The 27,602-nt window shown below is 38.7% G+C and overlaps 3 protein-coding genes across 7 annotated transcripts in view; 1 reads left to right on the forward strand and 2 right to left on the reverse strand.

The window, feature by feature from the left end:
* Positions 1-2,224: 2,224 nt before the first annotated feature.
* Positions 2,225-6,346, reverse strand: pigc (phosphatidylinositol glycan anchor biosynthesis, class C). The gene is made up of 2 exons (XM_081379664.1): positions 6,208-6,346; positions 2,225-5,242 (listed from the first exon to the last, which is right to left on the reverse strand). Exon 2 carries the CDS (start codon positions 5,237-5,239, stop codon positions 4,361-4,363), a length of 879 nt encoding a protein of 292 aa, XP_081235790.1. The 5' UTR covers positions 5,240-5,242; positions 6,208-6,346; the 3' UTR covers positions 2,225-4,360.
* A 730-nt stretch (positions 6,347-7,076) lies between these two features.
* On the reverse strand, positions 7,077-17,177 carry tmed5 (transmembrane p24 trafficking protein 5). The gene is made up of 4 exons (XM_081378083.1): positions 16,679-17,177; positions 15,747-15,844; positions 15,481-15,661; positions 7,077-8,996 (listed from the first exon to the last, which is right to left on the reverse strand). The coding sequence occupies exons 1-4, from the start codon at positions 16,856-16,858 to the stop codon at positions 8,778-8,780; spliced, it is 678 nt and encodes a 225-aa protein (XP_081234209.1). The 5' UTR covers positions 16,859-17,177; the 3' UTR covers positions 7,077-8,777.
* A 796-nt stretch (positions 17,178-17,973) lies between these two features.
* Positions 17,974-27,602, forward strand: part of suco (SUN domain containing ossification factor) — a 55,045-nt gene continuing 45,416 nt past the window's right edge. For 2 of the 5 annotated variants that reach the window (XM_081378715.1, XM_081378717.1), the window contains exon 1: positions 17,974-18,262. In XM_081378715.1, coding sequence (XP_081234841.1) covers positions 18,210-18,262 — 53 coding nt within the window. In that variant the 5' untranslated portion in view covers positions 17,974-18,209. The remainder of the gene's footprint in view (positions 18,263-27,602) is intronic. The other 3 variants (XM_081378718.1, XM_081378719.1, XM_081378716.1) reach the window with 2 other exon arrangements.

Below are 27,602 nucleotides of genomic sequence, written 5' to 3' on the forward strand. Positions count from 1 at the left end.
CCGCTCGCTCATTCTTTACCTTCACTTTTTGGCCCAGTTTTCTCGTTCTTTTCTGCCTCATTTCCTTTGTGTTCAGAAACGGTTCTGTTTGGACCTCCACCCTTTTTCTCCTGCTTTTTCTCTCTCTCTTTCTCCCCCCGTCGCCCCTTTCTCTAGTTCTCCCACTCACTTTTTTCACATTTCCTCTCACCATCACTCATCCCAACTCTCCAAGTTTCCCTCTCTTTCCTTCCACCCCCATTCCCCTTGTCTTTTTTTTCTCCTTCACTTTTTGCAGAACTCATTTGAACCTTCAGTTAAAGTATTCAGTGTGACCCCCGACCAGAATCGGCCTTGTGGACAGTGACAGAACCTGGTGACCTAAGCAGCATTTCTAGGCTCTATAATGGCAGCTCGTTCGTTTCTGAGACGCCGCCAGCATCAAATCAAGAAACGTTCCTCTCTCGCACCTCATCCACTCCTCCAATTACACACCAGCAGTCTTTAGTGCATTCTTGTACTTTTAACTTCTGCATTTCTTTCTGTCTTCCAGTAAACCCCCTGGCATTTCCAGGCTGCAAGATCTTGCATGTTTCCTCAGGCGTTGTTTTGCTTTTCTTTCCGTCGTCTCCGTCCTTTCTTTTTCTTTCTGTGAAACCGCAGTCCTGTGCTCGCCGCAGCACAGGAAAAATAAAAGCCACTCTCTTCTCTTTCCCATCTCGGAGAGCTGCTCCTTCTGCCAGCTCCATTAGAGAGTGAGATTCCTGAGTCTCCACAGGGATCTTTCCAGGACCAACTCTGCAGGAATGCTGGACTCATATTCCCCCTACACATACTCGCACACACACAGTCAAGACGTATACCGACACCGTAGCCTGCAATTGTAACATGGTCAGCTCACAATAATTAGGTCTTTTGGGCCTAATTAAAGGTGATGTGTTACGTTTTCAGTGTTATACTACTTCTATTCCAACATAAGATGTAGAGACAAGTATAAGTAAGTCATTTTTCAGTTAATTTCCCTGAAAAGTCCAACACAGTGGCACTGTTTATTTGAGCATCCTCCTGACCAGCACAACACAGCAACATTTACACCAGTCATCACGGCACAACACCAGTCACGTGAATCTGTTTGTCAGACCAATGGTATTATATTTACAGTCTGTCTTGTGATGCTAGAGATCAAACTTCAGCATTAAGAATCGCAAAAAAAATACTATTATTAAATGGTTTAGAAAATTCACTATAAAAAAAAGGTCATATAATGCTATTTTAAAAGCTCATTATTTTGTTTATTGGGTGTAATAGGTTAACATTTACTTTAATGTTCAAAAAACATTATTTTTCATATACTGTTCATTATAGCAGTACCTCTATTACCAGTCTGTCTGAAACGCGCTTTCTACAAAAGCTCCTGATTGGTCAGCTGGCCAATCAGAGTGATCTGATTGGCCAGCTGACCCAGTGCGTTGTGATTGGCCAAACACCTGAATCACATGTCAGATAATTTATGTGGTTCAGATAACAAAATATTTTGAGTTTCTGTTGATTAAACCAATCTCCTTCATTGTATTAACAATTTTTTTTATTTCAATGAACTTAAATTTGAAGACAACCAAATTACTTACTTACTTTTTTTTTTATATTGTTAAACTATATTATTGTTAAAAATGTATTTGTGTCCGCTACCATTCAAACATTTGATTTTGCTGTAATGAGTATCTTAAGCTCACCAATGCTGCATTAATTTGTTTGAAAATACAGTAAAAACAGCAATATTGTGAAATATTATTACAATGTAAAATAACTGTTTTCTATTTTAATATATTTTAAAATGTAATTTATTCCTGTGATCAAAGCTGAATTTTCAGCATCATTACTCCAGTCTTCAGTGTCACATGGATCCTTCAGAAATCATTCTAATATGATGATTTGATGCTCAAGAAACACGATTATTATCAATGTTGAAAACAGTTGTTCTGCTTCATATATTTGTGGAAACTGTGATAAATATATTTATGATGATTAGAAAGTTAAAAAAGAATAGCTTTTATTTAATTTAGAAATCTTTTGTAACATTATAAATTTCTTAATGTAACCCCAACCTAGATTAATAAATGCTGTAAAAGAAGTGTGAATTGTTTGTGTGTGATAAGTACATTAGTTTGTTAACAATTTGAACATGAATGTGAAGTGTTACCAGAAAAATCTCAAAGCAAGAGTAATCGCTTTTAAGGTTAAAAGCAAAAATGATTGATGTTTTGTTCACAATCATGGTTTTTCCTTAAGAATTCTTTTGTGTTTTTTGTTCTTCAGATTCTTGTGCACGAGTCACAGCTAATCAGCAGGGTTTGGTGTTCATTTGTGGCCCGTCTAAAGAAAAATCGTTTTTGTGTTCTTTTCAGTCCTGTTGATGTGATCTGGCCATTTGTGTTCATTTCGCTTTCATTTTCCCAAAACAAAACACGCTCGCAGGCAATTGTAAACATATGCAGCAGAGCAGTTTATGGGAGATTGTTGTTGTTTCCATTAGCTGAACTGGCAGAGCTGTGAGCAGTGACCTATGGGAGTCCGTTCTGACAGCTCGGGTTATGTCTAATGTGTTACAGGAGACAGCCACCGGCGGTGCCCACTCAACAGCCACACTGAGACACACATGCCCACCTGCGAGAGCGCCAACAAGATCTGCTTAAAGTTTCATTAAGAAGACTTCACAAAGATTCACATCTTAGACACAGTGGAAAACCATCAAAACAGATTCTGGTTTAAGCAAAACTCATCTCCAGATGGTCTTTTTGCAGTATGCTGTCAGAGGTTTGTTTGTTCCTGTTCTGTACATGTGTTGATGTTTGCAATGAGAGTTTCATTCAGTTCTTTAACAGGCTTAAATAAAAAAGACTTTTGGACTTTGTAAAATACTACGTGCTTAAGAAATCCAACACTTTCCTGTAGTTAGTGGACTTTACTAAAGCAAGCATCACTGTTGTTATTATTATTGCTCATAACTAGGGTTAGTGAACCAACCCCTAAGCCAACGTTTAAAACTTGAGTGTGTCATTTCTGACACCATTTGTGTTACAGACATGATTTGGAGGAGCCACCCACAATAACCGCGCCGCTCTCGTTTTCTTCAAAAATGTGAAAAAAACAAACATTAGTTTAGTCTAGTTTAGAACATTCTAACTTACAAGAAGTTCTCATAGATTTTGCACAGAATGCTTTCATTTGACAACTTTATTGCAATGTCACACAGACTATATATAAGCTCTTATTCTGTCAGTTATAAACGATACTCAAGAAAAGCCAACAAAGGCTTATTACTGTATGTTCTTTCAGTTGAACACTGACTGCTGCTGTGCTGTTCCAGATGAACAAAGAATGAACGCTGCAGCAAAGCCTGGGACTGATAGAGGACTGACATCTTGTGGTCAACAGTTTGTCCACAACAGTTTCAACAATTGTAAATGGATTTGCTATTACCTCCATTCAAATAAATCAATACAGTATATTTCAATGCAGTGCTTTAAAATTATAGCATTTTTAAAACCATTTAAACATTGTATTTTATTAACAATTTGGCAACATATTATAAATACTGTTAAAAAAAACTTCCCCTCTCCCATATATATCATTTGACTGAATATCACAAAACATGTCAGGATCAAACACCAAAATTATATATTTTTGCTTCTAAAAAGTAAGATTTCTAAATCTATTTATAGGATTAATATTTTTGATCCTAAAAATGGGATTCATCTCCTGGCAAAACATACATAAAATGCCACCACAACTCCTTGTAAATCCTATAAGTGTGCATAGGAATAAATAGAAGAACACTTGCAAATCATGTTTTAATGCAGCATTTCGTTCGTGCAATCTTCACCCGCCACCAAAACAATGACCGATGAAAGTCACATGACCGAAACGTTGCATTAAAATACAATTTGCGAGCTATAGCAGCGTGCGGGAATTATCTGTTTGTGTTAGACTTTAAGTTAAACATAAATTCATATTTGATTTTTCTTTTCAAGTCGGTGCTAAATGTGACCTGGATATGTTTTAATGAGGTTCAGTCATTTAATAGTTAAGTTTTATATTGGCAAAATGAGATGTAATTTCTCAGTAACAGTTCTTCATCCCTGAGCTTAAAGGGACAGTTCACCCACAAACACAAATTCCTCCCTCATGCCAAAACCTGTGTGACTTTTCTTCTGTTGAACATAAAAGATACTCAAAATATCTTATTTTGTGTTCTACAGAAGAAAGTCATACAGGTTTGGAGTGAGTAAACAAGTTCATTTTTGGATAAAATATCCCTTTAATCAAAGTGCAAAAGACTCTCAAAAGCAATTAAAACAATCTTAAAATCCTGTAGACGGTTTCAATTCAGGAATCGGGACAAGTCCTCTCTGATCTCTGCCTCGTCCCAAGGACCGTGGATATTGTCCTTGTGCCTCTGCAGGAGGACTAATAACAGTGGACAGAGTAACGTTAATGTTAACAGCGCCAGAGAGAGAAGAAGTGCCCCCTCGTGCCACAGGCTCCCCAGACCCCCGACTCCAGCCAGACACACCAGCACCGCTGCCCACGGGAAGCTCCACTCCGCCTTGTCCCGCATGCGGTGCAGCAGGCAGGGCCAGAGAGCGAACACCAGGAGGGCACAGCTCAGCATGGTGAAGGTATGCAGGGCGCCAGGCAGCCGGGACGCCAGGCACACCGACCCGAAAAGAGCCGCGTTGAGGGAAAGACTGCCCGGCGGACTGGGCTGAGCGTACGGGAAAGACACCAAGTGAGCCAGGAGCATCACGGCTGACATGGCGTACACCGTATCTGTACTAACCGACTCGGTCAGAGTCTTTAAAACTGGTGAGAACCCAAAGGTAAACGCCAGGAAGATAGTGGCGCTCTGCAGGTCGGCCAATCGCGTGCGCTCCCGAACACAAGCGCCTCCCAGGATCTCGTAGAGGCCGTAGCCCAGCAGAGCACAGCCCAGACAGACCCACAACACTAGGGATGGCTCCAGGTCTCCCTGCTCCATGTAAGACCATAATGTGAGGAAGACAGCCACGCAGGACACCTGCTGTGCGATGAGCCCCGTCTCACGCACTACTGCCCAGTAACGGTACTGACGGACTCGGATGTTGCGCCGCAGTTCCTCCAGAAAACGCCGGTCCACGTAATTGTCTGGGAAAGGCTGGCGTTCATACAGCACTTTACGCCACGGCACTGCAGGAGCTCCAGGACCACTGTCTGCCCCCATCGCCTGTCAAAACAGACAATACACAACCCCTCGTCACTACATACTGTACATCTATCAGGGTAAAGAGAGCGAGGAACTATGTTTGTTGGACTTAAAGCTGTTGTCTGATCAATATGAAAACATATACTAGATATATGATACTTGACTATACTATACAAGTTTATTCAAATAAAAAACAGGCCATATCATTGTTAAACACATTGTTTTAATATATATTTAAGACTTTGCAATATATTAAAGGCTTTAAAATAATACTAAAATATGTAAAAGCAATTTATAACAATAAAGATAAAAACAACTCAAACTTGAGAAGAGTTACATATTGCAAGTCATTTAGAGTTTTTAGGAATTCCTTTTTCAGCTGCTTTAATGAGTGAAATAAACTTTTCAAATAATTGTTAAATGCCACAAATAAATTTAAGAAATCAACAATTTTGTAAATAAACGTACGTATTTACAAAGCAAAAAATAAATTGGGTAATAAAGTATTATTGCCTACTGTGAAATCATATTATTATTAAACACACACACAATCAACCTCTTTGTTCGGCTTTAGACTTTACCTAAATAAATACCAAAATATATAAAAGCAAATTATAACAAATAAAACTACGTTAAACTTTTTAGCGTTTAGGCATTCCTTTTTATCAGCTTCTTTAAGGATTGAAATAAAATGATCAAATATTTTTTTAAATGTCACAAAACCTGGAGCAACACTAACAAATATCTAACTGCCTTAATAAAACTGACTTACAATCAAAATATTATTAACGTTACGCAAAAATTCAACCTCTTTGTTCGTCTTTACTCTGCGTGAGACCAGTTTATGCGTGAGACTGACAGCTTCCCACGTCAGTCTGAATCTTATCAACAGATTCGACTTACAGCTATCATACAACAGCTAATGCTAGTATGTAATTCATAGCGAACATATACTTGATAAAATGAAAATAATTGTAATATCTTACAGAATCAGCAGGATTTCCTCTCTTGACCCACTGCTGTCATGCCATCACACACCCGGAAGTGACGAACCACAAAAACAAAAGACCGCTGGTAGTGTTCGCTGAAGAGCGCCACCTGAGGCCTCGTTTACTCACATCCTCCAACTGTCTTCTCAAAGCGTGGGATTTTAACGTAAGAGTTAGTGAAATTATGTTTTATTCATTCTCACACTTGTAATCAGTGTGAAATGGCCAGTCGTTCAATCACACTGAACAAATGGACTTTTAGAGCATTTATTTATGACGAGGGGATCATTGTATTTGGGGGTCCTTATCATCAAAAAGTTTGAAAACCCTTGAATCAGGCGGTTGCGGGGAAAGATAATTAATATTTCTCATATTTGTTTTAATGTTAACATATCGTAAAATAAATGTTATAATGTGAATAAGTCTTGATAATATTTAAATAATAGAGCCGTTAAAGGTCCTAATACATGTTCAAAATATTTTATACATACTGCACTATTATTTATAGCAGATTCACTGTAGACCATTTTGGTGAGTAATTAATATAACAATTCATTAGCATAATTTAATTACAATTCAAATCGTACTTAAGTTGAACGTACGTGTCAATGATCTATGATCAATCTATGTAAGAAAAAAACTTACTGTAACATCAGGCTATGACAATAATATATATATATTTTTTTTAGATAATGTTATAAAAAACTATCAAATTCCTTTAGTGAAAGGATATAAATAATATTAAATATAGCTGAAAATTGCCCTTTGCAGCTCTACAAGCAGCCAGCAGGTGGCGAAATAAGGTCAGAAATTCATTACTGAAAGTCGAAAAAACAAGCATGTTTCCAGATAGTCAAACATAAATTCACATAATTAATTAGGCCGTTTTATTCAACCAGGAAGTATAAATGTTGAACTGGTCATTAGTATATAAACTAAAAAGCAGTCCAAATATGATAACCCCAGAAATAAAGCACAGAAGATAGTTTAATTCAAGCAAAAGAAGAGCAGTAAACTTAATTTATTAGTACCGTGAGACTGAGCAAATCCCCACAGGATCAGTGACTCTCAGCGGAAGATGGCTCAAGCGTCACTAGACAAGTATTCCTGCACTGAGACAACACAATAGCCATTAAAATATTTTAAATCAAGCACATTCACCAAGGAAGGGAAACTTCAAACCATTTTCGAGAAAAAAAAAAAAAAATTGCGTAACCACGAACGAATACATGTGATTGCACACATAATTTCCATAAAAGTGTGTTTTTAAGGTGAAAATAATTTTATTGTACAATTATCATCAACTATTAATTCATAAATATCATTACGGTTTAAAGAGTGTCACCACGTAACATTTCACAACCTGAACTAACGTTATAAAAAGGTCATATTATCAAATATTCTTGACCTTGACATACAGTCAAGAGAGTCTAGTAGTCCTCTCAATGACATCACATTACATAACATGATTTTTTGTATTTATATTTTTCGGTGAATACATTTTTTGAAATATATATTTTTTTCTTAAAAAAAAAAAAAAAAAGGATTATGCAAAACTACTTAAAGGGTTAGTTAAAATGATCTCATCATTTACACACCCTCAAGTGTTTCCAAACCTGTATGAATTTCTTTCTTCTGTTGAATACAAAAGATGATATTTTGAAGAATGTCCATTACCACACAGTTGATGGTCCCCATTTACGTCCATAGTATTTTATTTTTTCCCTACTACGAAAGTCAATGGCTACTGTCAACTGTATTGGTTACCAACATTCTTCAAAATATCTTCATTTGTGTCTTTCAGTAAAAAGAAAAAGAGGTGTATTCAAGCAGTTGTATGAATTGAATTTTTAATGTATATTGCAATAAATTAATGGACCTGGACAAAACAATTAGCGCCATTAAAATGTGTTAATAAGAAGAAGGTCACCGCATCTGTGTATTGGGTGTGTCTAAAAATTCACATGATTATCAGAAACAGATGGGTAAAGCAAACATGGGCATGGGTGTGCCCATGGGTAACATATGAAAAAGCATTTATAACAATTGGACATTAATACGGCTCATGAACGCTTTACAATGGTTTAATTTCAAAATACTTAGCTATTTTTTTTTTACAAAAATATGTAACCTGCTGCATATCAGTGTATCCTTATCAGTGCCTGGAAGATTTCAGTAACTACCCGTGATACAGTGAACTATAAAACATGGTGCCATACAAAAACACAAAACTATTAGTTCTCGGATAGTCTAAGAACACATTTTTAAAACATAAAACATAATGAAGTCAAGTTCCTGGTAAGATCCGTCACATAGCAGCAGTTTAGAGATCAACTTCAATCTCTCATTTTATCGGCTGTGTCAAGCAGAAAATGATTGTCTTCACCGCAACAAGGCAAGAGGGATAAAAGCGTGGAGGAAAAGAGACTCCAGCTATCATTAGTCCAAGGACACTTTGATGGGACGAAACGGAGGATGGAGATTAATATTAAGAGAGAGAGAGAGAGAGAGAGCGATAGATCGAGGTGCGCCTGTGTGTTTCCAGTCAGTAGCAGCAGCAGTGGAGGCTATGTGTTTATTTTCCTGTTGTCATTGAAGAGGCTGCGCAGCAAGTAGACTTGTATGCCAGATACGATCACCATGAGGAAAAGGTTGGTGCACGACCACATGTTGACTCGATCATAGTTGCTCTCTTGCAGGTTTCGGTCACGGGCTTCAAATGCTCTCAGCAATGTCTGGATCTGAAGACTCTTTCCCAGTCGAGATTTCACGCTGTTGATGGTGTCCTGCAAACAAAGACACACTCAAAATGTAAATCTTACATAACATGCACTAACCTTCAAAAGTTTGAGGTTGGTAAGACCTACTTCCCGAGAGCTCACTCTGCTCTGATTGGTCCGATCTGTTGTGATTGGTCTACTGCTTACAGCACGTGTCACAAACAAAATTCCCTATTACCATATCTGAATTTCAGCGCTTGATACACAGTGATACAAACAGTAATGATGGGGTCAGGCCTCAGCTACGACTACAGTGTTTGAGGGTCAAAGTAGACGTTGTTCGTCTGCTAGCCAATGAAGACAGGCTGGTATTGTGCAAATATGTTACAAACCTACATAGGTTTGAGAAGGAAGACAGACTGGAATTACTGACAACTTGTTTCAGGCAGTTCAGAATCGGTTCTTTCTTTCTTTTGGGAGACAATAGCCGCTTTCCGACCAAGTAGTTACAGGAACTTAGTTCTAGGAACTGTCCACTTCTAAACAGTTCTAGGAACTACTCTCCCCCAAACTCGGTTTCGCTGTTTGCGTTCGCACTGGCCAAGTGGCCATAGGAACTGGTAGGAGGGGTAAGGGAGTGACGCAAGCACGGTGACTTTTATTTTGACGGAGCGACGGACCTTTATTTTGGCGGCGCTGAGAACGCCAGAGCAAACAATGCTTGCATTCTCTGTGTTTATTAGTTAGCGATCTGTCACAGTACTGTTTAATATGTTATTAGATAGAACTGTTATAGAAAGTAGACATTATATGAAAAAAAGGTTATTAGCCTATGCCGTGTGGTTGATGTCCAGTGTTGCTAGCTGAGCAGATAATCATGTTTGGCTTGGTCCCCTCAGAGTTGCGTTGGATTTTCTCTTCAGCATAAAGGTTTAGATACCCATCTATCACTGTTTTCCATGTTTGTATAGTTAGTTTCTGGAGTAAATATATAGGCTATAATCTGTGTGTTTACATTATAGCGGTTTTAAAAATGGCGGGTGCTGGTGTTTTGCGTGCGTTCGGCCAATCAGCGTACACTAACATCACGGGTGCTGGTTTAGACCCTACTCTGAAGTGGGACTTAAATTAGTTCCTTAACCCTTATGTGCTGTTGGGGATGTTTTCATCCACTATGGGGTATTTTTGAGTCTAAATTTGGCTATAACTTTTTCTGTGTTTCAGCAAATGGGATGATTTTTGGTGACAAATCTTATTTTGACACATATTTTGGGAAAATGCTTTGAAATTTTTCAAAAACTCAACAGTTCACTGTGGGCAAATTTACTACCCTTTCGTTATGTTTGTGGCTGAAAACAGCCACTACTTTAAACTGCTGTAAAAATTTATCAGATAAATATTTTTTTCAATTTTTTTTGCATAAATCTATTAATCAACCTCAGTCCTGCTCAAAAATACTAAATGTTTAAAAAAAAATCAGGATTTTAACTCTTTAATTGCCAAATTTGTAAATGATGTCACTGATTTGGGGAAAAAACACACACAAAATGACTCATTTTCAATATAAAATGTGATTGTGGACTGGATTTTTTTTTACCTTTTATCACAGTCTTGGACATGTCAAAGATTAGAAACAACATTGGTTTTGATGCATTGTTAGTTTTTGTGCAGCATCAGATTTTAACTTTTTCTCCCTCATTTACTGTTCGTGGCTGTTTTTGCCCCATTGACTTCCATTATAACCACATTTTTTGATTGCAAAGCCATGACACCATATAATCATGCATTTTTGATTGTTGGTGGTTTTCCCTGTTGGGAAGAGGTAAAATTTGTAATTTTTACTGTTGATAACCGGGTGGCACCATTAACCCTTTAGATAGGCCTGTGCCAAAAAAAGCTTAGTTTCTGGCTTTTACATGGAGTTATATGGAGTATAACAGCATAATAAAGTGTGTGTGTGTGTGTGTGTGTGTGTGTGTGTGTGTGTGTGTGTGTGTGTGTGTGTGTGTGTGTGTGTGTGTGTGTGTGTGTGTGTGAACTCACCTTGATGCGTCTGAGAAAATCAAAATATGCACCTCAGCTCTCAGAACTGCATGGAGTAAACAAAAACAAAGTGTATTTATGCACCTGCTGCCTTTTGATGGTGAGAAATGCAGACTAAACAAAAACAAAGCAAGTGGATTTAAACGCGTGCATGCAAGCCTGCTGGTCATTTGATGGTGAGAAGAGCAGCAAGCAACATGAGAAAGGGCTTGACTTGTAGTGAAGTTTAAGAGATGATTATGCAGCCTGACCCTTCCAGCGAGCTGCAGGATGTTTCGTCTTCTCCCTCTGACACCACAGACTCAGGAGAGTCAGATCCTGATTTGGATGTGGCACCCTCATCATCCTCTCTAGCTTCCACTGAAGGCGAGGAGGATTCGGAGGATCCTGGATCTGGGTGGATTGGGAGAAACGGCGAAGTGTGGTTTTCCACCAACGCGGAGACAACTCCCTTTCTTCAGCCTGCCAGAGGCGTGACTCCAGGGCCGACGCGCTATGCCTTCGCAAGGGTCCAGAACATGGATTCCGTGTTCAATCTGTTTTTTACGGAGGAGATGATTGACCTCATTGTCAGCATGACTTGCGTCAACACATACATGTTTGTACAGTCATACAAACATGTATGACTATGCCTTGTGATGGCATAGCGTGTCGGCCCTGGAGTCACGCCACTGGCAGGCTGAAGAAAGAGAGTTGTCTCCGCGTTGGTGGAAAACAACACTTCGCCGTTTCTCCCAATCCACCCAGATCCAGGATCCTCCGAATCCTCCTCGCCTTCAGTGGAAGCTAGAGAGGATGATGAGGGTGCCACATCCAAATCAGGATCTGACTCTCCTGTGTCTGTGGTGTCAGAGGAGGGAGAAGACGATACATGTACATCCTGCAGCTCGCTGGAAGGGTCAGGCTGCATAATCATCTCTAAAACTTCACTACAAGTCAAGCCCTTTCTCATGTTGCTTGCTGCTCTTCTCACCATCAAATGACCAGCAGGCTTGCATGCACGCGTTTAAATCCACTTGCTTTGTTTTTGTTTAGTCTGCATTTCTCACCATCAAAAGGCAGCAGGTGCATAAATACACTTACTTTGTTTTTGTTTACTCCATGCAGTTCTGAGAGCTGAGGTGCATATTTTGATTTTCTCAGACGCATAGAGGTGAGTTCACACACACACACACACACACACACACACACACACACACACACACACACACACACACACACACACACACACACACACACACACACACACACACACACACACTTTATTATGCTGTTATACTCCATATAACTCCATGTAAAAGCCAGAAACTAAGCTTTTTTTGGCACAGGCCTATCTAAAGGGTTAATGGTGCCACCCGGTTATCAACAGTAAAAATTACAAATTTTACCTCTTCCCAACAGGGAAAACCACCAACAATCAAAAATGCATGATTATATGGTGTCATGGCTTTGCAATCAAAAAATGTGGTTATAATGGAAGTCAATGGGGCAAAAACAGCCACGAACAGTAAATGAGGGAGAAAAAGTTAAAATCTGATGCTGCACAAAAACTAACAATGCATCAAAACCAATGTTGTTTCTAATCTTTGACATGTCCAAGACTGTGATAAAAGGTAAAAAAAAATCCAGTCCACAATCACATTTTATATTGAAAATGAGTAATTTTGTGTTTTTTTTCCTCCCAAATCAGTGACATCATTTACGAATTTGGCAATTAAAGAGTTAAAATCCTGAAATTTTTTTAAACATTTAATATTTTTGAGCAGGACTGAGGTTGATTAATAGATTAATGCAAAAAAAATTGAAAAAAATATTTATCTGATACATTTTTACAACAGTTTAAAGTAGTGGCTGTTTTCAGCCACAAACATAACGAAAGGATGTAAATTCTAACAATGCACAAGGGTTAAAATGGAGTTCCTAGAACTAAAATCGTTCCTAGTCGGCGTGTTCGCACCGCAGGAACATCCGGGTACTTAAGCCAATAGTTCTAGGAACTGTGAAAAGGTTCCTCCGGTCGGAAAACGGCTATTAATTGTTTATTGTGCGCTTTGATCTTTGAAACTTTGCAGACCTTTTACATTCACAAACAGCTATATTACGCTTTTTCGGATATTACCTTTAAGGTAAATCCGAAAAAGCGTAATATGGGCACTTTAATGTTTCTTATGTTCAACTAGGCTAAATTATCACAATTTAATATAACCGTTTTCTAATTTCATGTTTTAAAAATATAATAAATTCCTGTGATGGCAAATCTGAATTTTCAGCATCATTACTTCAGTCTTCAGTGTCACATGATCCTTCAGAAATCATTCTAATATGATGATTTGCTGCTCAATAAAACATTTATTATTATTATTATAAATGTTCAAAACAGCTGCTTCATATTTTGGGAAACTGATATTTTTTCAGGATTCTTTGATAAATAGAATGTTCTTTGTGATGTAGACATCTTTTGTAACCTCATTAAGTTCAGAGTGTCTCTGTGTATTTTGGATGACGAAGAGTAGAAAATAGTGTTTTTCATCAGTATTCTCAACAATTAAACCTCAAATAACTTTATTACGTCTTCAGGGTTCAAGAAAAATAACCAACAGCCGAAACATAAAGAGTCCCACACAAAGGTCTGAGGAGAAATAGAGTCGATAAAATCTCTGCTATGAAACAATGGCAGGTACTCAAACACTATGACCCAATAGGAACACACAATTTCCTGCACAGATGTGATTTTAATTAGAAAACTTCCTGTTGCTTCCTGAAATGGCTTGTTAACATAGAATCAGTTTATATACACTACTTTCAAGAAAAACAGCAAAGTACTTGCACTTGTTAATATTAGCTAGTGGCCTCTGGTGCTTCTCATCCTTGTGAGGCTACGTCACACGTCTTCCCTCCCGGCACTAAGGTACTATTAAAACTTATTGGAAAAATACTCTGTATTAAAAATCTTTATATTAGCTGGCTTTCTGTTAATAAAATGCAGTGAATGACAGTCGTCACCCAGTATCTTATATCAATGGCAGTTTAGTGTTAGTGATTAATTTACACCAAAACAAGATAATATCTATGGCATTAATTTTCCAAAAACATTTTTTTTGTCTTACATTTCATAATGAACACAAGCTCAGTGCCGACACATTTTCCGTCAGCTCTTTTTAGTGAATTAGAATGGGTGCAAAGGATTGTGGGTGACATTAAGGATACACTTGATGCATCCTTCAAAACGAGCTGAATGAAGGACACGAAACGAAGGCTGCCTTTTAAAGAATCCTTCAAATTGATGAGATGGCCTTCAGTGGCGCTTGATGACGTGGCAGCCGAGGTATGCAGCCTTACTAGGACGCAGCCTTCCGTTTGAGAAGCACACAGTCATGACATTCATGACACAATGTGTCAGGGTCACATTGACACCACCTGTGGCTGCACTGCATGCTGGTAGTTGGCATGCCTTGTCTGGTTATCTACATTGCTTCCGTTCAAACAAATGTCACCTTTAACAGACTGCTGGCATATGGTCAGTGAAACCTGAGTATTCAAGCCCAAATAATGATGGCTGTGAATAGGAAATAAATTATTCCACTGACTTGGAAAAAAAATTGGATTTAACCACACTTGTTAGTGCATTCCAAGAATGTCTGTGACACATTCATTAACTGAATAATATTCCATGTTCAATTCCTGCTAATCCACATTCCATGACAAGAGTTTGGGGCTACCACGCCTTTTGACCAATGAATTCACTTTATATTTCCTGTTGATCCAAACTACTGCTTATAGATTGTTCAAAACATTTTATAAAGACTGCCCTGACCAATTTCTAGCTAAATATTGTAGGTTGAACATAACTACAAAAATTATTTCACTTATAAAGATTTTATTAAATTCTTTTCCAGAGAGGTAAAGATTTATTGATGTGTCTGGTATTTTCCATGAACATGGGAACCCTGACAGTTTTACAAATATTACAAGCTAAATTATACACTGTTTATAGTTTAAAGTTTAGGGTCAGTAAGATTTTTTTGAAAGAAGTCTTTTATTCTCAGCAAGGCTGCATTTATTTGATAAGAAATACAGAGAAACAGTAATATTGTGAAATATTATTTTAATTTTAAAATATTTTTTTCTATTTGAATATATTTTAAAATGTAATTTATTCATGTGATCAACGCTGAAATTTCAGCATCATTACTCCAGTCTTCAGTGTCACATGATCCTTCATAAATCATTCTAATATGATGATTTGATTCTCAAGAAACATTTATTATTATTATCATCAAAGTAACTGTGCTACCACAAATATTTTTGTGGAAACTGGTAAATTTTTAGTTGAACAGTGAACAGTGTGTGTGTATATATATATATATATATATATATATATATATATATATATATATATATATATAAAATTATATAAAATATATATATATAATATATCACTTTTGACCAACATCAAGACCCTCTCGTTTAAAAAAAAGTTTATGTTTGTTTGGCACGTCATTCTTACCATGATATCCTCGAGCTTCATATCCAGAAGATCTGCTCCCTGAACGTAGGCTTTCCAGTCCTCCGATTCCTCGCCGTCACCCATATTGTCCAAAATCAACTCAAAGAAGATGACTTTCTCAGAAACAGCACTGAATGTGTTATCAAAGCAGAACATGTAGTCTCCCTCTTCTGTTTCCACTCTGACACACAAAAAGCAAAAGCACGGTTAATCGGGCAGTAGAACGTCAAGCATATGACTAAACTGTGACTGGAGGTAAAACTTACGTATGAACCCCATCAGATTTTCTGTAGTCGGAGGCTACGACGTGACCGCTGGGCGAGTGCAAGTGGAAGTCCACATCTAGACTGGCTCCATCCAGAACCTACACAAAGACACATAGATTTCCATTAATGACGGGTCAACATAAGGATCTGCTGATTCTGCCCTCACAACATGAAGGTTTGAGCCTACCATGGGCAAGTTACAGAATCAATACGCAAGTCTACAGACAGTCACAGTCCTTTTGGTACTTTTCCTTCTCCAAAAATGACCTTTAGCTCCATTGTGTCACTTCTCCAACTTCTGTATTGTGTCACAACTTCAAGTCCAATTTTCATAATGCAGCATGCTTTATTGCATTAGATCATGTTTGAAAGAGAATGTTTTGCAACCAGCTATATAGCTAGCTATATATATAGTTTAGAATAGTTTAGAATAATAAAATAAAACCACGTTATTTTGCTGTACTAAAAAGTATATTCACTCACTATTACCTCAACTGTTAAAATGAATTAAAAACTTGAGTTATTTTATTTTAATTTAATTGTCACATAATGTTGCCTCCAAACTTTAAAGGATACGATGCTTTAAATTCAAAATGGCTTTCTAAAACATTAAGAAATGTAATTCACTTTCTAAATCTCTTGACTTTAAAGTTACCTTGATATTTTTTGTGAGACTTTAAGCTGTTCTGTTTTGTTGATGAATACAATTACACCTATAAATTAAGCTAAAAAAAGTCTCTCTTTATTATCCTGGAGACCCTTATTTGTGATTGACGCACTATATCTCATATCGACTCGTTTCTATTTTACACTACTTTATTGATACCACAACAAGAATGTGGGCAGTACCCACAATTTACAATGTCTTGCAATATTATCAATGTCAGCTTTCCTCAAGCTGAATCGGAATGAGATATTAAGAGGTAACTTACCTGGTACTCGATCTCCAGCGAAGCGTCTTTCTTCATACCCTGGAAGAAGCACTCTTTGCGTCCGGCGGGCAGAGTGAAGGTAAAATCACTGTCCAGAGACTGAGAGAAAGCGCTTATCACAGACACACACAACGATAAACACGCCACACACACTCTCAACAACTCTATACTCCACCGCATCTTCCTACACTTCTAATACTGTAACAACAACCGATGAAAGTTGTTCTTGTATAAACTTCAGCTGCTGCTCGTGAGTTGGGACCAGGTTGGGACAGCTCACCAAACGAGTTGGGAATTCTGTAACTTGAGGACCCCGCCTCATAAAAGTAGAAATGTTTAAAAAAAAGTCTAAATCTGCCAGCACAAGTACCTTCTCTTTTTAAGAGAAATTTAAAAAACAATAAAATTAAGGAAAACGTGTTTTATGAGAACGTATTAAATATTTATACACACGTACAACGTCCGCTGGCATATTACGCGACGCCATGGAATTTTGCATTATGGGAAATGTAGTCTTTTACGTAGAATGTAGTTCTGCTCCATAGTACTTTCTAGTAGTGATGGGAAGTTGGACTAATGTCCGCGAACCGGTTCTTTCGAACAGTTCATTTCAAAGAGACGGTTTTTGTCTTCTTTTTTATTCAGAGTATAATAATTTTGCCGTGCATGACGATAATAACACAGTAATTTAATAACAATAAAAGCAGAAAAGGAGAAAAGAAAATGCCAGGGGAATATAAAAATACACAAAGACTAAAATTCAAAATAGGTTATATATATAAAAAAAATACATACAAATATGTTGCGGTTTTGTGAATCTCGATTAATCGATTTGGCAGCACTAATTATGTTGAAACATTTACCTAAAATACTGGTAGCAATTGTTGCTTCTAAAACTTTCTTTGGGTGGCTGGCACACAATTTATTGGGTTTTCTTTAAACCTTAAAATGAATTATTAAAACAAGGTAATGATATTTTATATAAAAAAAGAGCAGTTATGCGAATTAAAGTGTTTATAAAGTTGAAGAATTGATCCAATCACACTCATGAGAGATCATTCTCATGTAAACCCCAAAAGAATTGAACATTTAAGCAGTTAAATATAACAAAGTAGCTCAATTATTGTCCCACATGAGTGATTTGGCACTGTTTCACATCTCTTATCATTGAGTTGACGCGTCTGATGACAAAACTTCCAACTCAGCTAGACCTCGAGGAGTAGGCGGGGTCAACACAATGCTCGATGCCCATTGGCTGAGGACGGGGCAGCAGGAGCAGTGAGCGCTGGGCACCGGAGCAACAGCAGCTTATTCGCTCATTACGCAGGCGGAGCCAGTCGGGCAGACAGCGCGTCTCAACGGGGGGTTCAACACAGAAACTGACCAAAGTGTTTGTTCTGCACCGCGAACACACCCCCTTACCTTTATACAGTTGTAAACAATTAGCATTATTAGCTAGTCTTGGCCCCTGTCGTCAGTATTAGAGGAGAATAGATAAAAAAGCGAGGATGTTGGTCCCCGCGGGAAGATAATGAAGAAGCTGCGCGTGTTGTTGCTGTGCGCCGTTTTAGTTCTCCTGTGCTGGTGAGTCAAAATATTATCTTTATTGAAGTTGTATTATAATGCCTCTACCTGTAAAGCTGAGCAATATAAACACCAATACTTTGACAACGACATCCTTTACCACTCTGTCTCTCATGATAGCTTCATGCTAAATGCTAACGTTAGTTGAGTAGCTTCAGATGTGGGATGTATTTATAAGCTTTTTGTCATGCGAATTTAAATATTATGAGTCAAATACTGTTTTCTCACTCATATATTTTTATGAAATTGCTTGCACCTCATTCAGAAATGTGCTGTCAGGCTGTTGAAAGTAGCACTGGACCACCAGCTGTCCAGTGTGGATGTTTATTGTGGATGTATGTATGGTACACAGTGTACAGAAAACACTCAACGCCCACCGTGCATTTCTAGGCTTCCCACTTATGTATGTGAGCACTTAATAATTTAAGTTATGTTTTATGGATTTTTTTCCCCTTCAGTTTTAAGGCTTTGTTGAACAGCTTACCGGTGGCTGATATAAAGTGTTGAATTTTGCAGACAGCACTTTTTTAAAATAGCCATTGTCATTAATTTCGGTAAGTTTTTGTCTGTCAATATCAGTATGCAGAAACTTGATAGTAGCTGTTTTCCGCTTAGATTGCATTTATTCTAAAGTAATAGTACTGTCCAATTGGCTGGACTGCTATAGCCTAAATTTGCTCTGACCACAGATGCAAACTTTTACATTAGCTTATGATAATTTGAGAATGTTTAATGCATTCAAATATGTGTATATCTATGACGAACTCAGCTTTTCCTGCGCCCACTATCTTTGCCAGGCTGATGTGGCATCATCCACGGTGGACAGGTGGTGGATTAGGGTTGGTCATATGTTGACTAAGCACACAGGGTGCTGACGCAAGTCACAGTACATATCTGGTGTGAGACACAAGAAACAATTGCACCCTAGTGCCTGCCAGCCATCCTATTGGATTGATGATTTTAATAATGGGTTGATATGCGAACTCGCTATTTTCATATCAGCCGATTAGATAGCTTGTCTTACTCTCCTTATGCACAACAGTTGATGTCTTAGTCTTAGAATTGTGAGCTGTAAAGAGGTTCACTTTTGTTTCCAACAATGTAACCTTTTAAATACAGTTAGATTTTTAAAAGCCTGAGGTTGGTTGGATGTTTGCCCGTTTCATACCTAATGCCAGTATGAAAAAAGACACAGTGAGTTGCATAAGAATTGCACCACATGTGCACAAACTCACAGCTTGAATACCTTGAAATTTGGCACACTTTGCTAGCTTTGGTTACTTCATTATGGTTTATTGATGTTTGCATGGTTTTCAGAAGCGAGCAACCTGGTTTGAGCGCAAAATCAATGTAAAACAACACGTACACCCATTTTACTTTTGTAATTTGGCATTTTCCCTAAATAGTATACTCAGCAGGAAAAAAGGTTGGCTGGAGATGTATATAATTGATCTGTTTGGGTTGTGAAAAGTGGCCATTACATACAAGAAACATAAGGCCGTCATCCGAAAAAGCTAGTTGCTTCAGATTGTGAATACAAACAGTAGTTTCATTTGGAATAACATGCACAGATGGAGCGTGCACAATAGCGGCCTTTGGGAAAGTAAGAGTCTTTGGGAAGTTCAAGTAATTTTAAAACACATTTCTGCTTCCAATAAGTAATAGATATGAAAGGCCATCCATGAACAGAAACAAAGCACAGAAACATGGAAGGTGAATTCAGGGGCCAGGGCAGGAGGACCAAAAAAATCAACATCCATGATTTGAGAATATTTTATGGGAGAGGTGATGTATCTTAGAGCCAGGTAATTTGCATGACCTGTCAAACTATCATTGCGGCAAAACAGAACGGCATTCACACCAAACGTGGTTTTGTGCTTATAAAGACGCAAGTCAAAAGTTGAATTTCTTTTATCTTGAATGCTGCATAGAACACTGTGTCATACGCAAGATTCTGCAAAAGATGCACAACACGAGCACAGCGGTTAAAGACGTCCTCCTGTAGCTTGCAACTTTGGATGTTTAGAGGGGCATGTGTAGAGGGGGGCCAAATAGTAGAGAACCCATGTCTACTGTTGCACTAATGTTGTCATCTTTCAGCGTTTAGGGTTTTAGGGCGCAGAATAGACCTTTTGTGTAGTTGCATAATTACAAAAACAGTCAGAACATTCTGTTTCGATTTTTTTAACCAAACAGTAATTCATGTAAGAAATGGTTCAGCTCTTTACTGCAAAAACTGCATTACAAGGAAAGCTTGCAACTCTTTCCTGTACAAGACACTTGGTTTAAATGAATTTCCAGTTCAATCAGATTTGCTGTATTTACACTGCATATCATATGATCTCTCATTTGAATGATCATATATGTGGTTGTGGGTGGGTGAGCACAATGGTGTCAGTTTTCCACTTTATGCTCAGGGAATATCTGATCACAAATGCCTGGGTTTTCAGTGGCTGATGACTTTCAGTGTTTGAGTTTTGTTTAGTCACGTTTGTCTACAATGCAAAAATCTTTCTGTTCTGTACCGAATATTAAAGTGTCAGAGCTGTTTGTGTTTTTCCAGATATACAGTATAGACACATACACACAACACCTCCTTTTGAAAATGGAAAGTTGAAAGAAAAAAGTTGCACAGAACCAACTCTGCTAACAAACACACTGTTTTAATGGTTGATCTTGACCTACGGTTTGATTTCAGAAAGAAGACAAATGAGAGCACTCCTTACATGTGTGTCTCCTGTCCTGCTCTCTTTAGTCTTTATGTTGGCACATCATCGATAATTGTTTTCAATGTTCACTGGAATGACAGCCGATAAACAGTGAGGGTAAAAAAAAAGAGAGGGAATAAAGTTAAAATAGTGTGAGAAGCACACAACCTGCAGTTATGGGAAGGACATGGCGCTGCTTTGGCACGCATTCAGATCCACAGCCAGAGGCTCTTCTCTACTGCTTACTTTTTCTCTCTTTCTTTTCCTCCTCCTGCCCATTTCCTTCTTTCTTTCTTATAATAGCTGAGAATGTAGCATACTGTTGTGACTTCTTCCTCCACGCCTCCTGCAACAAAACCAACAGGCTCATATGAAAGGCCTTCAATTCTTTGTGAGACATAAACAACTGTCACCTTTCTCAGAAATATTATACTAATAATAACTAATTTTACCTTTACACAGCATCTTGAAAATGCAATGCGAAAAAACGATTGAGCTCCATGTGAGTAGCGGGGCTTTAAAGGGGATGAATTTAAATACTAATTGGCTTGTTCATTACTAGTCGTGACCCATCCCTTGAGATATTTGACCTGCTAAACATGTCCCACTCTAAACTGCCCATCACCCACCTTGCCTTTGAAACGCCACCCTTTGGTCACTGGGTTCATCTTCTAACTTGGCCTTGAGACCATTAGAGCTGTTTGTCATGGTGCAAATGAAAAACAAAAAAGTTGCATTCATAAGATAATTTATGTAACTTGCTTTTTGAACTCGGGTGTGATATGAAGCCCAATTGTTTTAATCGTGTGATAGCCCCCCCCCCCACCCATTATAAAAGTTTTTCTGAATGTGAGCACTGCAGCTCTGTCAAGTAATTTGTCTGGATAAAAACAAACCCTTCTTGGCCCCTATTGTGGGCACTGACATAGCATGACCATAGGAAAGGGGCCCATGTTCCCTATATGACTGAGTACACACTGTGTGCTGTAATGTCAAACCTGCAGAAAAACACAGCCCCTCTATGATGACCGTACACTGGCTTTCTGAGACTGTATTGATTTCTGTCATATATTGATTAATGATCAGTGAACTGCTGCTTAAAACATGGAAATGTCATCATATGGCATGTCAACCTTTCCTCTATAAGGAACAGTTGTGTTCAGTCTTCACAGCTTGTAAGTGTGGACTGACATTTCATTGACATTCTGATGTCGTATTTTTGTAGGCCAATCCGGAAGTAGCATCACCCTGGTTCCATCAACAAAAGTCTGATTGGTGTTTTTCATTGGCTTTCGGTGCCACTGCTCTTAAATGTCTGGAGTCCTGGATTATCGATATCGGCTAAAATTTTTAATTTTAGTGCATCCCTGATGTTCCCATAATATTCTAATAAAAAATAATGATACATCTGCATGAGAGTACACTAAAGTAAACCTGCGTATGGTGATGTTTATGTTTGACACCCCTGCTTTGCATGATGGCGATTTGGTAAAGGAAATGCAGTTTTACACTGAGAGATGTGTGTATGTGTTTCGTGTTAATCTTACTCTTCTTATCACAGATGGTGTGATGATATCACTCTCAAAGTCAGTGTCATGCATGCCTTCCCAAATAATGTTAATTTTGTAGCTTATGTGAGCCGTTTGTACCTTCAGACAGTTTCTCATTGTTACAGCTGGATCTGCATGGCACATATAGCAGCAGGAGGCTGGTAATTATTTAGAGGGATAATACTTTTAGCCTGAGCCCCGAGTAGTAAGCGATGACGTTATATAATAGAGTATTAGATAAGAAGGATTGAATTAGAAAGGCAGCCGGTCTGCCAGCCCCTGTGCTTTGTTTGCTGGTCTGGCATGTTATCGTGCCTGCTAGCAGTAGCTTCATTGATTAATGCTAGTAACATTGTATAATCATTAGGGCTGCACTATATTGAAGAAAAATGCGATAACTCATTAAATAATGCAATATTCGATACGCAATACGATTATACTTAAAGTGTGTAAATTAAACTTAAATTATCTTTAAAATATCTTTAAAATTATATAACCTACATATGTGTTTCACATTCTTTTTGTGACAAGAAAACATCCCTACAACTTCTGACAGTGAACAGCAGTGTTTTACTGTAGCATAATTAGTGTTATTTTAACATCATTGTACACCACTGGGTTTAGGGTTTCAGGAAGGTCTACATTAGGTTTATTAAACAACAGAAACTAAATGTGAGCACTGCAGCTCTGTCAAGTAATTTGTCTGGATGAAAACAAACCCTTCTTGGCCCCCATTGTGGTATATCGCGATATATACATTTGCGATAGTTCGATAATTTCAATATATTGTGCAGCCCTAATAATCATAAAGTAGCCTAACTTGGATGTGAACTCACTGATCTATGCATATCAAATATTTGCTTTTTTGGATGTTTTTTAAGTAAAATGATTTGTTTCTCATCCAACCGGTTCCTATTATGTACCCTGAAGACATCCGTTCACACAAGAACAACAGAACTGCATGTTGTAACCGTTAACGTCTAGTTATGAGTTTTCAGTTCATGTAATAAGTGAACACAAAAATCCCTTTTAAAGCTGTGGTGAAGCGGAATGGCAATAGATCTTTTCTTCTTTATTGACATCCATCCGAGTGTAATGGATTATCGGAAAAGGAAAATATTATAGGCCTGGGCTATTAATGATTTTGAAGTATTCTAAATGGGCGTCTGCAAAAAACACGCCCAAATCATCTATGCTTTCCATACAACTTTTCCATTACGGTCTCTCGTCACTCTCAGCAAACGTATGATCTTGGAGCAATGCCAAGTGTGCCATCCCTAACAACACCATTGTAAAGACGAATGTTGTTCTTGAATGATTATTCGTGAAAATGTTCGTACACAGACTTCACACACAAATTTATGAGATTGCAAAATGCTATGATTATGTTGTTATGTGGTTCTAGTCAAGTCATTTATATAGAGCCTTATACAATACAGGTTTTCAAAGCAGCTTCATGTTAATAAACAGGATGATAACAGTATTAAAGTTCTGCTATTATTATACAAATTCAATTACAGCTGTAAAGCAGCTCTTTACAAAAGACAACTGTGGTCACTGGTCTCTGTCAGATTCTGCTCGAGTCCTTTCTTTAGTGCAAGTCTATACACTAATAGAGAACTGTAAGTTTGTTTGGGAGCTTGCAAGAGTTCACTCCACTCATGCACCGGCAACCAAGCAGTCATGCTTTCAGTAGGGGTGTGTTTATATATGCATGTGCAAGTTAAAAAGCCATTAGTGCTGTCTCTTACATAAGTCATGTCTTTTGGGCCCTAGTTGTCATACAAGCCTAACTGTTTTTAGCATGTGGATGGGTAAGAAATATCTGTGTTCTGACAGCCTGACTCAGGGAGGAAGAGTGACTCTGAACATACCTCAGGCTGACATGGTGACGGGGGTTGGTGGGTTTGGGAGATGTGCAAGGCCAAAGATCTTGTACTGTGTCAGAGAGGCTATGTTTTTACAGAAAATATAAGGTTGTGTTTTTAGATTTGGATTTGTTATCTTCGCCCCTTTTTGTCTCACTTGTCAAGTGTTTCACTGGAATAACGTTTTCTGATTCTTTAAGAATTTCAAGAGAAAAGTGCAGTGTCACAGCATGTAATGTGAATCAGTGTAGCTTACAGCAGTGAGAGGAATCCCCCGCCCCCAGCTTCCTGTTTGAGCCGCACCATAGCTTGATGAAGGAACCATTTATAATTAATTGTGACAACATAAGCTGCATAATGATTCAGCACGTCACTCATTTAAGCAGTTGAATTTGTTTTATGAACTGTTAAGCCTAAATCACCATTGACCTGATCTTGTAGCTATGGATCGATAATCTGTGTGCTCAATATTTTGGAATGAAATTCACCCTTTTCTAGTTCGGTTTTGTTATCGGATCTCTAAAGGCGGCATCCAACAGTGTTTATTGAACTGGAAACAAGTGATCAGAGCATAAAGATGTCAAGTCATTTTTTTATAAAACAACTTTGCATTATTGTAGTTATTTTTATTATTAAATAATTATGTAATTTATTATTATTCATACATAAAAATAACTTTTTGGTTACAGTCTAATCATTATTAAGTCGTTGTGTCAAAAAGCATAAATAGGACAGATACAACTGGTTTTAGATATTGGTTATTGGATATTTAAACAGAAGTAATCTGTATTGGTAGTGACAAAACAACATCAGTCAATTTCTACTAAACCTATAACCAAAAAGCAATCCTGACAGATGAGATGATGGGTTATATATGTTTTCAGTGCATATGATTTCAGTATTGAACTACACATAATGTGACCGTACATTCATTTACTTTCAGAGATTTTGTGGTACATATTTACTAAATAATCCTGAGTAAAACAACCCTGTTGGCTGTTGCAAACATGGCATATTACCTCCTGCTGTCACGCACACGTATTGATTCTCACTTCCTTGTCTTGTTTGTGCCTTGGTTTTAAGGCAGACATTGATTTAAAGACTACAGAGTAATCCACTATTTTGAAGAGGGGGGTCAAAAATGACAATTTTATCCTGAGATTTGGAGCCAAATTACAGGGGGCGTAAAATGACTTAAGAAATGACTGATCTCTATTTATGCTTCTCTTTCTTCAGAAACAAAATGTTAACAAAATCTAAAATTTGAGCTATAGGGAAGTTTCTGAAAATTGGTTGATTTGACGTGACCCTCTATCATTTGGACTAGCTTGTTTTAATAAAAAAGTTTGTGCGAAATGCATGTAATTGAATACAGATTTTATTGAATGACATATTCATTCACTGATGAAAAATGTCTGGACATTGGACAAACACTCCTAATTGTTGAAGAATCCTATATCGAATGAGGCACTGAATTATTGTGTTTTAAATCTTTGGCTCGAGAGGCTGAGAAGGAAAATTGGGTTATGTTTAATTAAACGGTGGGTTTTCACAGACTTGGACAAACACATTTGGCTGGCTCTCAGACTGGCTCTCTTTTATCTTGCCTGTTCTCATTTGGTTTCTCATTTTTAGAGCCAGACAGGTCCATTATTGTTGCGTCTCTCTCTGTCTTTGTATTTCTCTTTCCTTTCTCTCTGCCTGTGTAAGCAGTTGATTAGATCCTGTCAAGCGAATGGGAACGTCTGAACTTGTCGCTTGGGAAACAAGCGGATTGAGTGGACCAAGCCAGACAGAGGCTGTCCCCAAATCATCACTGGAACCATGTCAACTTATAACACATTGTAATATAAATCCCTTTAGATCTGTTTATGAGAAGGAAGGAGACCAGGGTCGGCTGGCTGAGACTCGTGGGTACTTTAATAATAAACTCAATTCGTACATAACAATCGCGCCACATGCGCTCACAAACTCAATATAATGTTACAGCAACAAGCAGTTCTGTTTCCTCAGTCCACAAGTGTCTCAGTCCGCTTCCAGTGTGTCCCACGAGTGCTCAGCCCTTCTCTCTCCTCGATGGCTGTGAGAGCTCTCCTTAAATGCAGTCTCCCCACGCCAATTACTGCAACGAGACACAGGTGTCAATCATTTCGTATTTAACCCACTTACCGCTGCTTCTCTCCCCGCTCTCTCTCCTGTCGCAGACCTCGCTGAACCACGCCCCCCTCGCCACATACCCCCACCGCCCGACTCAGGCCGGGGAGCCATCCGGCCTGCAGCCTCCCCCCCCCCTCCTCCTGGAGAGGAAGTCGGCCACAGCCATCTGTACACCCGGCCTGTGGATCACCTGAAACTTAAAAGGCTGTAAAGCGAGATACCAACGAGTGATCCGCGCGTTGGTATCCTTCATGCGGTGGAGCCACTGCAGGGGAGCGTGGTCCGAACAGAGGGTGAACTCCCGCCCCAGGAGGTAGTAGCGAAGGGTGAGGACCGCCCACCTGATAGCCAAGCATTCCTTCTCGATGGTGCTGTACTTAGTCTCTCTCTTCGAGAGCTTGCGACTAATGTACAGCACCGGGCGATCCTCCCCCTCCACCTCCTGGGACAGTACAGCACCCAGCCCCCTGTCCGACGCGTCAGTCTGCAACAAAAAAGGGAGAGAAAAGTTAGGGGAGTGTAAGAGCGGCCCGCCACACAGAGCAGCCTTAACCTTGGTAAAAACCTGTTGGCACTGCTCCGTCCACTGGACCGTATCTGGCACTTCCTTTTTAGTGAGGTCAGTCAGCGGGCTGGTGAGGTCCGAATAACCAGGAATAAACCTTCTATAATATCCCGCCAGCCCCAGGAACTGCCTCACCTCCTTTTTGGTCTTAGGTCTCGGACAGGTTGCAATTGCTGCGGTCTTATCAATTTGAGGACGCACCTGCCCATGACCTAAGTGGAAACCCAGATACCTTACTTCCAACCGCCCAACTGCACACTTCTTCGGGTTGGCCGTCAGCCCCGCCTGTCTCAGCGCCCTAAGAACGGCCCTCACATGCTCCATATGCCGCTGCCAATCATTACTGTAGATGATAATATCATCCAAGTAAGCAGCGGCATATGCAGTGTGGGGCCGCAGAACCTTATCCATAAGGCGCTGAAACGTAGCCGGAGCCCCGAACAGCCCGAAAGGAAGTGTCACAAATTGGTGTAATCCAAACGGCGTGGTGAA

The sequence above is a fragment of the Scardinius erythrophthalmus genome, assembly GCF_964197995.2.
Source record: "Scardinius erythrophthalmus genome assembly, chromosome: 11".
In the NCBI taxonomy this organism is placed as follows: Eukaryota; Metazoa; Chordata; class Actinopteri; order Cypriniformes; family Leuciscidae; genus Scardinius; species Scardinius erythrophthalmus.

Bases quoted from the DNA above. Each gene is read 5' to 3' on its own strand.
- pigc (XM_081379664.1), bottom strand. From the start codon at position 5,239: ATGGGGGCAGACAGTGGTCCTGGAGCTCCTGCAGTGCCGTGGCGTAAA.
- tmed5 (XM_081378083.1), bottom strand. From the start codon at position 16,858: ATGCGGTGGAGTATAGAGTTGTTGAGAGTGTGTGTGGCGTGTTTATCG. The intron at 15,662-15,746 runs GTAAGTTTTACC...TTTGTGTGTCAG, and splicing joins AAATCTGATGGGGTTCATAC to AGTGGAAACAGAAGAGGGAG. The intron at 8,997-15,480 runs GTAAGAATGACG...CTTTGTTTGCAG, and splicing joins TGAAGCTCGAGGATATCATG to GACACCATCAACAGCGTGAA.